At 45.3% G+C, this 14,969-nt stretch overlaps 1 protein-coding gene across 1 annotated transcript in view; it reads left to right on the top strand.

Moving 5' to 3' along the window:
• The window catches only part of CDKL1 (cyclin dependent kinase like 1), a 41,891-nt gene that overhangs the window by 23,476 nt on the left and 3,446 nt on the right, over positions 1-14,969 (top strand). The window contains exons 3-8 of the mRNA XM_053670074.1: positions 4,969-5,041; positions 7,339-7,429; positions 7,984-8,184; positions 10,122-10,204; positions 13,244-13,300; positions 14,415-14,570. Coding sequence (XP_053526049.1) covers positions 4,969-5,041; positions 7,339-7,429; positions 7,984-8,184; positions 10,122-10,204; positions 13,244-13,300; positions 14,415-14,570 — 661 coding nt within the window. The remainder of the gene's footprint in view (positions 1-4,968; positions 5,042-7,338; positions 7,430-7,983; positions 8,185-10,121; positions 10,205-13,243; positions 13,301-14,414; positions 14,571-14,969) is intronic.

Raw genomic sequence — 14,969 nt, forward strand, 5'->3', positions numbered from 1 at the left:
GGCATCCTGCAGTTGGGATCCCCTTATGTCCTTGGGGGTGAAACTAAATTCCCAAAGCAGGCCATGAGGTCCCCTGGTGGAGGACTCTGGAGTACATTCCTCCCCCACCTCTTCCTGCTAGTGGAAGAAGGATTGCATTCCACCGCCCTAAAAGGGGCCCCTCTGCTGAGCTGAGTGACAGCCCAGTGGGCTTCAGAGGAGCAGTCGTGGCTCTGAGTGAGGCCACTGACATGAAGACCCCAAGGAAGACCACCCAGGTACCCAGGGAATGAAGACATGCTTTGCTGAGCCCCCCTCCCACCTTGATTTGGGACAGAAAATAGAGCAAGTGTCCTTGCTCATTGTTCTGGTATCTTGCCTAGACCTGCACTTCTAGGTCCGGGGAGCTGACATCTTCAGGAGCACAAATCCCATGAGACCTGCCCAGCTGGCTGAGAGTCCAAGAGGCCCAGGTGGGTCCTCTCCAGCTCCTCTGGAGCACTGTTTATGAGGAAAGGAAATGGGGATACGGTTTGTTTGAAGTTCCGTGGCCTAATCTTATAGTGGAGGAGAACGACGCCCAAGAGAAAAGTTGAAATGCCACTTCCCTCCCAGATTAAGGTTGAGCTTATGCATGATTCCTCTGAAGGGACAGCTTGTCTTTGAGTTAGAATCCAAGCTCTTAAAGGGGACTCTTAGAGGCAGTTAAGAATGAGAGAGAATTGGGCCCCTTCCCTTCATCACCGTTCCAGCCCTTCCCACTCTGCCCCAGAGCTTGGCCATGAGACCATTTACCACCCTTTGGGAAACACACACTATAAAGTGGAATGAATTCCTTAGCCTTGCCAGCATAAGCTACAGCTTTAAGAATGTCTGCTTTAGCCCAAAGGTTCTGGCCAGACACCCAGACTCTTCCAAAGCTTTTAAGTTTGTTTGTCAAATATTTTCATATTTATTTAAGATGGTATAAGGCAGGGGGCATGATGATGACAACCCTCAACATGCCTGGCTCTTGAGTCACGATCTGTTCCGATCTGGATGGGTTGCTGTCTATGCCTGGAATGCAGCTGTCGTCCAGTCACTTTCCTTCTCCTCCTGAAAGATCCTCTTGTTCCCCTCTGGTTCGGGTCCCCAGCCCTGTCTGTTTCATGGAATCTGCTTTGATAGTTCACTCGTGTTTGGTGGAGGGCATCCTCCCGGAGGCTTCCCAAGAAAGAGTGTGTGAGAGGCTAACAGAGAGGGAGAGAGAGGGAGGGGAACTGAGACTTTGCCCTTGCGTGTTTAAAAAGTATTTTCTCACCCTGGCTGGTGTAGCTCAGTGGATTGAGCACGGGCCTGTGAAGCAAAAGGTTGCTGGTTCGATTCCCAGCCAGGGCGCATGCCTGGGTTGTGGGCCAGGTCCCCAGTTGGGGGCATGTGAAGGGCAATCACACATTGATGTTTCTCTCTCTCTCTCTTTCTCCTTCCCTTCCCCTCTCTCTAAAATTAAATAAATAAGTTAAAAAAATAAAAAGTATTTTCTCTCCACACTTACTGTTTGTTTTTGGTGAAAAATAATATGTCTTTAGAATTTCAGAGGCATTTTAAGTGCCTTCTATCTCTTAGTGCTGTTAGGAAGTCTTTCTTCATTCTATTTTCTGCTTCTTTGTGAAGTTCTGTTTCTTTTTATTTCCAGAAGCTTCTAGCACCCTCTCTTTGCATGCAGGATTCTGAATTATGAAAATCATGGGCCTTGCTTTTCATTCATTATTCTGGCACTTGGCGCACCCTTTCTGTCTGAGAAAAAAAAATTTGAATTGTTTTGTTATTTATTTCCTACCCTTTGTTTTCTCTTTTCCTGGACCTTCTATTATTTGGATGTCTGACTCTATGGTCCTCTTGTTTTCTTATAGTGTCCTGTTCTTATTTCATGGAGGCAACAGCTTTCCTGTTGCCATCCTCTCTGAGGATATTAATGTTTTTTTAATGTTCTCTTCGCTCTCCATAGTTTTATTTTTTTCCCTTTTGAGTTGCTTTCTTTCTGTTTGTTTTGGTCTTTAACTTTCTTATGTGAGACTTCCGTGGGCAAATATAATCCCTGGTTGTATGTCTATGGTTTAGAGTGGGAAACTACTAGAAGCTCAGAGATTCATCGTTGGGTAATCTGGCCGGGCCATTTGCCGGGGAAATCGCATCTTTAGCTCTTTTCTCCTGAGCTTCCACTAAAAAAGTTCAGAACTTTTTTGCCTAAAGAGTTAAGTCAGGCTGCCAGCGTTCTCAGAGCCTAGTGTGGTGAGAGGGTTGGGGAGTCTCAGTATTCAATGCTTAGTATGTATGCGATACTCAGTATGTACCCTGCTTTTGGAACATAACCCATACTCTCAGCTGTACCAGATGTCCTCTATTTTGTCCTCCCCAGAAAACAAAACTCCCGCCTTCTACTGAGTAGGGGAAGGGCGTTCCCTACTGGACTAGCCCAGGGGAAAGGGTCTAGGGGATTTGTTTCCCAGTTTCTATGCAGGTCTTAACTGCTGGTTCGTGAGCCTTCTGAGGAATCTCTGGGGTAAATTGGTTCGTCCTCCACTCTCCCCACCCTGGGCTTAGCTTTCAGCTTTCTAGGATCTGTTGTCAGCTATCATTCATCGGACTGCTTTCTGGATTCCAAAGTATGTTATCTCTTTCTCCATTCTCTCCGAATAGTTCTCTTCTCTCCGTGCAGTTCTAGACAGATTTGGGGAGGGAATGGATTTAGATGGGTTTGTTCAGCCCACTGTTTTAATCCAGAAGTCCTTTGGAACTCTTTTTCCGGTTGGCTTCAGTGATGCTGTGCTCCTGAGGGACGTCTTAGTTCACATGATACTCAGCCCCAGTCTCCTGCCGTACCTCCAAGTTTCTGGACTTTGACCTCCTCTTCTGTGTTCACTTCTCAAGAGGCTCCACCTGTCCTGGGGCTCCAAGTGCCATCAGCAGGCTTATGCTGTCCACATTTATATTTCCAGCCAGGCCTCCCTTCTGAATTCAGAACTGCATACTTAGATGCCCCAAAGCATCTCAAAGTATCCACCCTCCCTTCCCCCCAAGCCAAACCCCGTCCCATTCCCTGCCCCAGCATTCTTCTCAGCAAAAGGTCCAACAGGAACCAGCTCCTCAAACTAACCCTGTGGTCAGCCCCGTTTTCTCTTTCTCTCACATCCAATCCCTCAGAAAATCCTGAAGACTCTATTTTTAAAATACACCCTAAATGTGGCCACATCTTATCAGTTAACCCCTAAGTCTGAAGTAGTGGAACAGAGGAGCTTCCTGGAACACTCTGTGTGAGACAGCACCCCTTCCCGCGCAGCACCCCCGTACATGTGCGTGTATGCAATTCCAGTCCAACGCCACAGAACAGATTCTACTTTTCTCTCTTTCCATATTTATAACTAACTCCCTTCTTCAGCAGTGAACAACCTGGCCCCTATCATCATCAGCTAAAAAGAATCTTAGAGGTAGAGTCCGAGGCGCTGGCATTTCAGAGAATAAATGGAACGATGAAGAAGTGCCGTGAGTGGCAAGCCCAAGACAACACTAGGGAGTGTGCTGTCAGAGTTTTCACACTTGGGAATGGTGGAAGAAGTGTGCTCAGCCTTAGAGGACCATTAATGATGTGCTATTCTAATTTAATTTAAATGAGCCTTTTAAATCGTTCCTTTCGGGAATTGTTCTTAGAAACCGAATTTATCTGGGATTGATAACCTTACATTAATCGTTAATTTATTAAATAATTGAAATATATCCCTTTTCTGGACAGAGAGTGGAGGCAGGGGAAAAGTATTTCCCCTGAAATGTTCCCTTCTTAGTTGTCTTTTCCTAGACGGGTGAGATTTTCTAGCCCGTCTTCCACTAGCATAAGGAAGGGAATTTGGAGGGAAGCTGCTTGAACCCCATGGCCCTGGTGCTGGTGAAGAAATGTCCCAGCTTGTCTTCCTTGGAAGTGGCCCCTTTCGTGTTGTCCCACTGTTGAAGCAGCCTCTTATCTGCTTGAAAGGATTTCCTAACCATCTGGTCTGTGACCACAGTGACCTTGCAGCCCCTCCCGGAGGCTGGAAATGACTTTTTTTGGTCACTTTAACACAACTACTCAGGAGTTTCCTCCCTGCCTTACTTCTTAGTTCTGGCCGAGGACCACAACAGCATTGTTTAATGTTTGATTCGTAAAAACACTAGGTCCAGCTGGTGGGCGGAGTCTCCGAAAATAAATGTACACTTCCTGTGGCCCCTCTCACTCACTGCCTAATTAAAAAAAATCTCCCCCAGGAGGTGCTTTTTTTTCTAATTCACACAAAGGACCCGCTGGGGCTACTGGTAGCCTGGTTATATATATCACCAGGTTATATATAGGCTCAAAGTCAGAGATGTGCTGGAACAGTGGCATTGAGTTTAGATGCTGTGAAAGAGGACGCGCAGGAAGATGCCAGGGCAGTACAGCTAGCTAGCGGGGCGGAGCAGGACCCGGCTGCCCGTGTGGGTTGTTAATTACTGTTAACTTTTGCGACATGCTGTGCAAGGTAAACGTCTTCCCCTCTCCGGCAAATCATTACCTTACAAAACAATCCTGCTTAAGGAGCCTGGAGGGACCGTGTGCCCACACACAGAAGATGAGTTCTGCGGCAAGGCCATGAGTTTGGGGCAACTTGAAAAAACAAACAGCATGTGTTATGCTGTATATTAACTAACTTGCCACCAAGGAAAAGCTTCTGCTACAAGTAGAGCTCAAGTTACCAGGCAGGTTCTCAGCGGTGTCACAGATATTTGAGATCGCTGGTCCTAAATACCTGTTGAAATCCCCGTGGGTCTCCGCGGCCCCTCTCTGTGGAAGCAGTTTGCCTGCTGCCCCTGGAGCTCGGCAGTGTGCTGATCACAGGTTCCTTCCACGCAGACTTAGGGAATGACATTCCGATGGCTGTACGTGTCACGCAGGACTTTTCACTATTTCAGCCTGTCGTCATGCTGCTACTTCATTTTCCCTAGGGTGCCGGAACATTTCGTGAAGAGCATCACTTGGCAGACATTGCAAGCTGTAAATTTTTGCCATAAACACAATGTAAGTCTCATGATTTCCCTTGAAAAAATCAGAAGGCTGCCCGTAAGCTAAGGTGGAGCCTTTGTTCAAAGTGTATGTTGTGCTTTTGTGGACAGAGTTTTTCATCCAAATCTTAAGCCTGGTTGGCATAAGTACAGGCTAAAAATGCCAAGCTAACTATTCCTTCTTGTTCAGGTGATATAAAGGATGCATTTTCATGTTTTTTCAGAAAGTAGTTACACTGACCAGAAGCTACTCAGATTTCAGGTGGCATCCCATTCACTTGGAGTTTGTGTGGGTCTGCTACCTTCCCAAGGCTCTGAAATTGGGGAGGGGAACCCCACATCACTCGTGTCTGTTCATTCCCAGTAGGCGGAGTTCCAGGCTCGATGCCTCAGTGCTAGTGTCTGCTTTGCTGAGATAGGAGTGCCAGGTCTGGAACGGACCAGCCCAGCAGAAGCCTATGACACTCCCAGCCACTGCGAGGCCTGACAGAGGCAGTGGACCAGCTGCTGTGACTTCACAGATGCCAGGAAGCCTGTTGCCCCCTCCTATAGAGCACTGCCCCCTCCCTGCACACAGCAGCCAAGTCCCAATGTTAGAGCTTCATCGTGGCCACAAGGGCTGTCTGACTGCAATATGTCTGACCACCAGGGTCATTTTAGCTGATGGGCCTAAAAACTCATCTTGGAGCTCTTCCGAAATGATTTTTCCCACTGCTGCCTTCCAGGAAAGAGAAAAAATGACAGTAGTCAGCGCTTCTCCCTACTGAGTCTCCACCTTGCTGAAGGTTACATACAGTGCTTGTCAAAATGCATGTAGAGCAGGGGGCATGGACACTCTATACTGCTATTTACTACCAGTGAGCATTAGCACTCTCCTGAGAGTAGGCATTAGCATGGGGGAGCCAGAGAGACTGCATTAAGGCTGGGGGCGGGGGATAGAGACACTAAAGACAAATGTACCACAGTTCCCTCAGGGGCCGCTGACTGCTCCGTTTGGCTCCCCGTGCTGATGGAGGGAGGGTGTGCCAACTTGTAAAGAATTCCCAGAGCGGAATAGGAGCACATTCTTGCTTACAAGTCCTTCCGACCATCTGTCATCATATCTATGGGTGTGCCCATTTATAGTAGTATGTGAAGCCAGTGGTAAAAGGGTGGAGATCTCAGGGCCATTCCTTGCTGAGAACGAGATAGACCATAATAAAATAATTCAGAAATTGTCTCCCAGATTATTTTCCAGAGGAATTAATACCCTCTGGGGAAACACAGACACTAATCTCTCACCCTGAAGGTCCCTTGGAGTCAGTACTAGGCCAGACCCAAGAAGAACCTCTGTCCTCTTTCCAAATTCCAGAAAGTCAGCGATACCCCCAGGGTTTCAGCTGCAAGCCACAGAAGGTCCCTCCTTGCAGGATCCAACATTCTCCTCCGGGGTGGAAAACGCTTGGAAGAGGGAAGATTATTAGGAACCCTGAGAAGTCATTTAAGCCAACCCTTTTTATATGATTGTTAATTAGGTTGTTGGTTTGTTCTTTGCCAAGAAAATTATTTTATAAGAAAATCATGTGAGGATTCTTAAACATTCTTCTAACATCCCCCTGTGAAACATTGCCTGCTGTGGTTTGGAAAGCACAAGTGATCTGAGTCCAAACGATGGTGAGGATGCAGCTCTGAAACCCTTGACATGTGTGGGACAGAGCTGACATCTAGCGACTCTCTCCAGGGGGTGAATGCTGCCTCTTCTTGTTTATCTGGTCAGGACAACTGTCAGAGCTGGAAGGGAGGTCTCTGGGGCAAGCTTGTGGTCCCCGCCCTTCTCTTCCCCAGCTTATCTCAGCAGGCCCAGGGCTTGTCCTGTTTACCAGACAGCTGCGTTCTGCTCTGTTAAACAACTGAACTGTGAATCCTGCTTATGCACCAGCTTGCAGCTCCAGCAGTCACGGTGTGGGCCTCGTCCAGAACCTTTTAACGTTTCCCTTTCACCTAGGGTTGCCAGATTAAATAAATGCCAAACACCACATGAGACATACTTACACCAAAAAACTGTTTAACTAAAATGTAAATTTACCTGGGTGTCCTTGTTTGTACTTTGGGCCCTTCGGGGATTTGGAATGATTCAGGCTGTGTTAGGTAGGGTACTAGATTTATTTCATGCTGCTGTTTTGCAAGTTTTGGTACTTTGCAGCTTTTTATCCAAAAGGCCAGTGAAAGGGTCAAACGATTCTCAATTATTTGCTAATTATTCATGTGTTTCATTTATCCCATATATTATAGTTGCTCTTTAATAATCTGTTTTGGTTCTATGTTTGTGACTAGTGCATACATAGAGATGTGAAGCCAGAAAATATCCTCATCACAAAACATTCAGTGATTAAGCTTTGTGACTTTGGATTCGCTCGGCTTTTGAGTGAGTATTGCTGTTTCTCTTAAGTATAAAAGATGAAAATTATTTCTATAATAAAGGATCTAAATGCTATAGAAAGCTAGTTCTTGTATATTTAGGGCCTAAGCTTGTAGTTACTGAAAACATGTAGACACATACAGTGGTTTGAAAAAAATGTATGCTATATATAAATTATGCCACAGTGAAGTGGTTATTAAAAAACATGTTACCCTCTGGGTTGCTACCATTTTTTGCAGTATTTTAGAAAAGTGGTTTTCAGCTGTGGCTGCAGATTAGAATCACGTGGGGAACTATAACTATAACAACGATACTGATCACCCCCCACCCCTCCACCCAGGGACTGTGGTTTAATCGGACTAGGGTGGGGCCCAAGCATCAGTACTTTGAAAAATTTGTATTCTGTGTGATTTTAATGTGCAAGTTGCACTGAGAACCACAGATTTAGAAAAGCCACAGATGGGGCACAAGCTACATAGACGTCTTAGGTCTTCCCCCTCCCGGTTTTGATCACACACTTCCACTGCTCTCTCTGTTTCCCACGTCCCATCACTGGCCAGCTGGACCGAGTGACTACTACACAGAATACGTGGCTACCCGGTGGTACCGGTCCCCGGAGCTGTTGGTGGGGGACATGCAGTACGGCCCTCCAGTAGATGTTTGGGCGCTTGGCTGTGTCTTTGCTGAGCTGCTGTCAGGGGTGCCTCTGTGGCCAGGCAAATCAGATGTCGACCAGCTCTACCTGATCAGAAAAACCTTGGGTAAGTGGTATCTCTGTCCTGCCTTTTGGGAAAATGGATAGCGTTACCCATGTCAGTGCAGAGCAGAGCCAAGTTCCTAGTCTTACCTAATGCCCTTTATAGTTGCGAAGAGGGGACACTCTAAAAAAAAAAATGGCTCCATTAATGGTGTGCACATTTGTTTTAATAAAAAGAATCCACAACTTTGAGTATGTATTAATTGTCCAAAAAAAACAGATTCTGTCTTTGACATAGTCTGGATCAAGTTAAACTCCAAATAATGATCATAGCAACAATACAAAACTACATTTCTACAAGGGCTTAGCAGTTTAGAAGACGCTGGTGTATTTTATTTCATTTACCATGATGTGGTAATTCATTTGTTGGTTGTCCTCGACTCCAGCCTGCCAGGCTAATTTGGATTATTCAGACTCTGTAGAGAAAGAGTCCCACCTTCCTACATGTCAGGAAGAAAGTCTAGTCTTGCTTTCTCACCCCAAAGCCACTTCCTTTCTATCTCCTCGTGGGGTGGAGGGGCAGCGAGGAGGACAAGAGAGAGAAGGAGAGGGACAGATGAAAAGACCCATAAGCAGTGATCGTCCTCTTCAAAGGTGAGGGAGTTTAGCTACGACTCCCCCAAGTACCCCAAATTAAAGAGAACCTGCCCTCTTGTAAACACTTGTAGCCCCTGCTGTTACCACATCTTTTACTGTCCTCCCAAACTTACTGTAAGCAGCCTTTCTCTCTGTCCTCCACCAGTGTCTGCACATAAGAGGCAGTAAATATTTGCTGATGGCTTTTGTTGAGTGACAAGTAAGAGACCTGGGCACTGAACCTTCCTTTGCTAAAATCCTCTGGTGATTTTAGGACACCCTCTCCATGCCCCCCAACTCTAATGGAAGAAGGTTATTCAGGTACAAGCACTGTTCTCACGTTGAAGTTCATGAGGTCTGGGGTAAGGTATCAGAGAGTATATTTTGGCTGCTTGTTGAAAATGGGGTGGGATAGCAGCTTTATGATTTGAGTGAGAGGTAAATTTCCAAACAAACTGGTAAAAGTAGACAACTTGATACCCTGGGGTAGGAGCTCCAGCCCAGTCCCATAGCAGCATTTCTGGGGGCCCGGTGCGGAGGTGTTTGGGGTTCACCACAAACACCCTGGGAGGTGGGCCTGGGCGTGCCTTAGGGATGCCCGTATCTGAGTATCTCCTGGTAGTCTCTGAACAAAACTCCTCTTTGAGTGTACTATCTGGAGAATTTTTTTGTGAGGGCAATTTTAGCTGATTTGGCTGAAATGTGGGCAGAGTGAGCCGCACATAATCCCCAGAACACAGAAATGCTCCTTTTGTTTAGTTGCTTCACATTTTAAACAGTAGATAAAACAGGATTTTTCAGGTGGTTGCTACTTGGTGAAACAAGGAAAGGTAGTTCCAGGCTAGAAATGTGTTCCTTCTAACTAGATCTTCCACGATTTCACCTCTCTCCCCCTTCCTCCTTCCCCTCCTTTCCCTTACCTTCCCTTTTCCTCCCTCCCTCCCTCCCTCCCTTCCTTCCTTCTTTGCTTCCTTCCCTTTTTCTCCCTTCCTGCCTTAAACATTTTTTGAGTGTTTGTTATGTGTCAGGCACTGTGCTAACCTCAGGCCAATACACTTTTGTCTCAATCCATCAGGATTCATTCAGTTAACATGATTTTGATTTGTAGTTGTTGCACTTTTGCTATTAAAATTAGGGGTTATTTGGTTTGTGTGTGTGCTTCTGAGCTGTTCAGTTTGGATTACTTAAATACGCTCTGAGCCTCGAGGGACAAGAACCTCGCAGCCCTCCGGCTCTGTGCGTGCCTCCTCCGTGCCTGCCAGCGCTTTGTGCGCCATCGGCCTCGGTGCGGGCTGCTGAGGCTGCCTTGATGCCTCTCTCTCTGACTGGGGCCCATCTTATTTTACTTCTTTCTTCTGTCCAAAGGAGATCTCATTCCCAGGCACCAGCAAGTGTTCAGCACCAATCAGTACTTCAGTGGGGTGAAAATCCCAGACCCTGAAGATATGGTGAGTGACCCATTTTGGAAAGAATCCTGCACACAAGGGTTACCAGGGTGTTTAGGTGGTGATCATTCCATTTACATGGGAAGTAGCAGGCTAACTAGGTTTTGGTAGTTACTTTCCTGAGCCCCACGGCCCAGTCTGCCCTGGAAGGTCAGTCTAGGAGTGGAAAAAGCCTGGGGCTCAGGCATGTGAGTAACTACCAAACCCCAGTCAGCAGAGGTTCGTGAGCACGGTGGACAGGAATGCAGAGTGCCTGCCCTGGCCTCACCTGGCCTTCGTCGTCTTTGGCAGTGGCAGCGCAGAGCCAGTCAGCTTCAGACAATGACTCATCCAGGAAAATCCAGCACTGCCCAGATCCCCTGCTCTAGGGTACTGTCACTCCCAGACCGTGGCGGGAAACGGTGATGAACTTGCGTGGCCAGCCTCGCTCTGGTGCCTGTCCGCTGTGGCCAGTGTGGGAACATACTCATTCTAAGAAAACAAGTGAAAAATTAAAAATATGCATACCCTTAGTTTGCTTTCAAGAATTTATTCCAATAAAAGGTATAAAGATGTAACATTCTTTAATAGAAATCATTTCCTCTCATGTCCTGTCAGTAGAGGATTAAATAACTTATGGTCTATCCTTACAGTAGAAATACCATGTAGCCAGTAAAAATAGATTTTTATGTATTCACCTGAAAAAAAAGTTCACCAAATATTGCTAAATGAAAAAATACTTATAAAACAGTATATATAATTTGACATAATTTTAACAACTATTTACTATACAATGTGTATATTTAAAATAATAAGACAACCTCTGAAAAATCATGAAAAGCTTTTTACAATTGTGAAACAAATGGCCACAAGATAAATACAAAAATGTTAATAGGGTATATCTCTCATGGTGGGGCAATTTTTATCTTTATGGTTTTTTAATATTTTTTATGTCTTCCAATGGACCGGTATAATAATCAAAAACGTTGCAGAGCACAATTAAGGTTTGTGAAATCCTCTGTTTGTACTGTCTAAGAGACCTATTTCATGTGGAAACTAACCCTCCCATTGCTCAGTTTCTACATGGAGGTTCTGCCAGGTTCCATCTGAGCCGTCTGCCCCCTCAGCCCTCAGCCCCTTGGCTCGTCTCACAGCGAACACGTCCTCTTCCCATTCCTGCAGCCACCAGCAAGGGGAAAAGTGAGGCGTGCTGGGAGCGTGCTGGGACAGAGAGGCAGGAATGACACCTGGCATATGGGAGGTGACCCAGCTGGCTCCCTAGTGACCTGGACATTCCCAGTTCCACACTGAATATCCCTTAGGATTTCCTGTTTGCTTGTGTACCGGTGAAGCCTCAGAAACAACCCAGGTTTCATAAATGTAAAAACTTCCCATGGTTTCCCAAAGGTTGTCCTGCAGGGGATTTCCTGTTGACAGAAACACAGGAAGCAGCAATGGAAGGGATGTGCTGGTTCAACATCTGTGCCTGAGTCCCTCTGCCGGTCAGTAACCCTGCCGGAGGGAGGCCTGCTGGCGTCCGGGGCCGGGAAAAGTAGCTAAGCAGGCAGGATGGGCCCATCGAGTCCCAGCCAACCCTCCAGGCTCATCCCAGACACCGAGCTGAGACAGCAGAGCCCAGTGCCAGCAGTGTTGTTTCAAACCCCAGCTGTGCACAGAGGCAGCACCCAGAAATGGCTAGAGAAGTATTTAAGCCAGCGATTTTCAACCATTTTCATCTCATGGCACATACAAACTCATTACTAGAATTCTGCAGCGCACCAAAAAATGTATTTTTTGCTGATCAGACAAAAAAACAGGTTTATTTTGATGTATTCACACTGGATATCTATTGCTGTGTTGACTGTTGTCATTTTTTTATTTGACATTCCAAGGGAAAAGGGGTCAGTGACACTGACTAAATAGTTATTGCATGTTTTAAAAATTCTTGCAGCACACCAGTTAAAAATCGCTGCTTTAACCTACAGCCAAGCGTGGTTAGGAGAGGGCCTGCTCTCAAGGGCTAATACAAATCTACTTTAGGATTTTTTTTCCTCCCTGTGTATCACAGGGGATTCTAAAACTGAGGCTCTTGTTTCTTACCCTTATAAGAGATTAATAAGTACACACTCGGGAGTTGGTGGTCGTTGTCTGCCTCCCCGTTTAAACCACACAGCACCGGGGTTCCCATTTCATTTGGCGAGCTTGGCCAGCCACTCCAGCCTCCAGTTCACACACTGCCCTCTTCATACCCAACACAGCCAGTCATTTATTTCACTCAGCTCAGCTGGCCCTTATTCTCTCAGCTCTCCTCTCCGATTAGCCTCTTTGTCAGTGGAATAATCTCACGAACTGGCTTGTCTGTCTGTCTGTCTGACATTGGGCATTTCTTCCACTTATCTTGTTTGTTACTTCTCATTGTCTCTAGCACGTAACTGGAGCAGAAGTCTTACATGGCTAAAGGAGTTTTGAGGGATATCTGCTTGGGAGACACTTTAAACAGTAGGATGATCAGGGAAACAGCAGGCTCTTGTGGGAGGAGACAAGAGTGTTTATTTCAGAAAACCAAGAAGCATCTGTTCACATGGGTAACAAAAAAAATCTATTTTGAAGCTCCGTTTCTGTAAATGTCAATAAATGCAAAATTGGGCCCCTTTATATAAAAGCCAAAATTAGTACCGAAAGTTATTCTGAGGCAAGACAAGTTATATAAATTGAGGCAGAAAAAAAAAGGGAATAACAAATTGCTCAATGAATTTGCTTGATTGTTTCACTAGTGTTTTCTCATAATTTGCTACCTGCATCAGTTATTCAGGAAGTGCAGGGAGTGGTTCGGAAGAAGATTTGGAAAATCCATCTGGAGGTGGGGAGAGAAGGAGCTTGTGTAACAGGCATAGGAGGCTGTTGCAGGTGAGAGGTATGGTGGGCAGAGGATGGAGGAGGCCAGGAAGGTCCCAGGAAGATGCTGCTCTCACTCAAAAGAAATGCAATCTGAAGTAACCTCATATTTGAATACATGCTGTAAGTAAACCCCCCTGTTCTTTCTTTCTTTCTTTTTTTAAACAGGAACCACTCGAATTAAAATTTCCAAACATTTCTTATCCTGCCCTGGGGCTCTTGAAGGTAAAAAAAACCATTGCTTTTCCAGCAGCTGTTGTCATGAGGGAATCCACAGATTGAAAAGTGTTCCTTTTAGAATTCTTCTCCTTTGAAAAGTATAAATGTTTTCGGTTTTTAAAATGGATCACACTCTATTACAGTAAAAACAGCTGCAAGTGTTTTTACTTTAAATAAAGTTAATATTGTATTTGACTTCTAAATTTACACAAAATAGGCATTTCAGAGGAGTGGTATTTGCTTTTAAAAAGGATCCTTTTCTTCAAAAAATGTTTAACCATGGGATTTTTTAAAGGAGTCAACTCTCTGGTGTACTTAAAGTAGGTTTTGATTTTAAAATGTATATACATACACATTTTCAAAACTCTATAGGTCTTCTGTGAATGAGGTGCTATTAAAATATTTGCAAATTACTGTCAATGCCCCACCCATTTCAAAAAGTATTGACTACCTTTTCTGATGCATCTATAACATAATTTAAAAAGTGAGACAGTTCCCTGGGGTATGGGATCATGAGCAGTAATCAATCCAGTATTAGCCCCATGGACAGCTCCCTGGCAAAGCAAAGAGTTAAGAAAGGTGTAACATAAAGGGATGTACATTATGCCTCTCCTTCTATGCAAACGCACGTATGCTTGTAATGCTTAGACTGTTTCTGAAAAAATATGGAAAAATATGATTTTAGAGGGGGATGGAAAGAGTGGTGGACTTCGCTGAATCTTGTATGCATTTTATTTTTACCGCGTGTAGGTATTATTTTTTAAATTAAAAAAAATCAACCTAGTTTTTACAAAGTGTGTGCAAGGGACAGAATGGGCTAAGGGGATAATTCAAGTTGTACCCTACTCCCTGGGGACAGAGTAGCACCTGCCTCAAGAAGAGAACAAGGTGGGGAAAATGATTTTTTGTTACTATTTCCAGAAACTATTTATTATGTGGTTACCCATTTCGGAAAGATCATGAAAGGAAATAAAACCATGACTGGGTTTTTGTCCCCTCCTCTCCCCCGCACCTTATTCCAAATTGATTATAAACTTAATCTTACAAAGAAGAAAACATGACACTAATACATTAATATTATTTTTTAAAAGTGAAAAGATGGGATTCTCTCTTCTTCTAGGGCTGTCTTCACATGAACCCTGCTGAGAGACTGACGTGTGAACAGCTGTTGCAACACCCGTATTTTGACAGCATCAGAGAAAAAGGGGGTTTGGCCAAAGATCATGACAAGCCAACAAGGAAGGCCCTAAGACAGAATCGAAAGCACCTGCCTGGGGTAAGAATGGGGCACAGCTTTGCAAAAGCATGCAAGGCTGCAGTTTCAAATGACCTCAGACCTGCCACCTAGTCAAGAGCGTGAATCTATACTGGTGGTGGCAATTGTGGCTTGCAGCTCCAGGACCTTGTTCCTACCCCAGGACCCTGCTCACATGATTTACTAGCCAGGACCCCAGAGACAGCTGCCTCCTAAGGCCCTTTTCCCCGAATCCTAAAGATGGTCTTGCCCTGCAGTTCCTGGGTGCCGCACAGGGACCAGGGTTTTTGGCATGTGTGAGCACAGGTCTTGGCCTTGTACCTGGTGTCATTCCAGCTGAGTGTGCTTTTTGTGCTTTGGAAAATGAAATCAGATTCATCCCGGCAGCTCTCTGTCATCTTGTTTACCTTCTGTATTAAT

The sequence above is a fragment of the Artibeus jamaicensis genome, unplaced genomic scaffold, assembly GCF_021234435.1.
Source record: "Artibeus jamaicensis isolate MK-2021 breed Jamaican fruit bat unplaced genomic scaffold, CSHL_Jam_final contig_548, whole genome shotgun sequence".
Classification (NCBI taxonomy): Eukaryota; Metazoa; Chordata; class Mammalia; order Chiroptera; family Phyllostomidae; genus Artibeus; species Artibeus jamaicensis.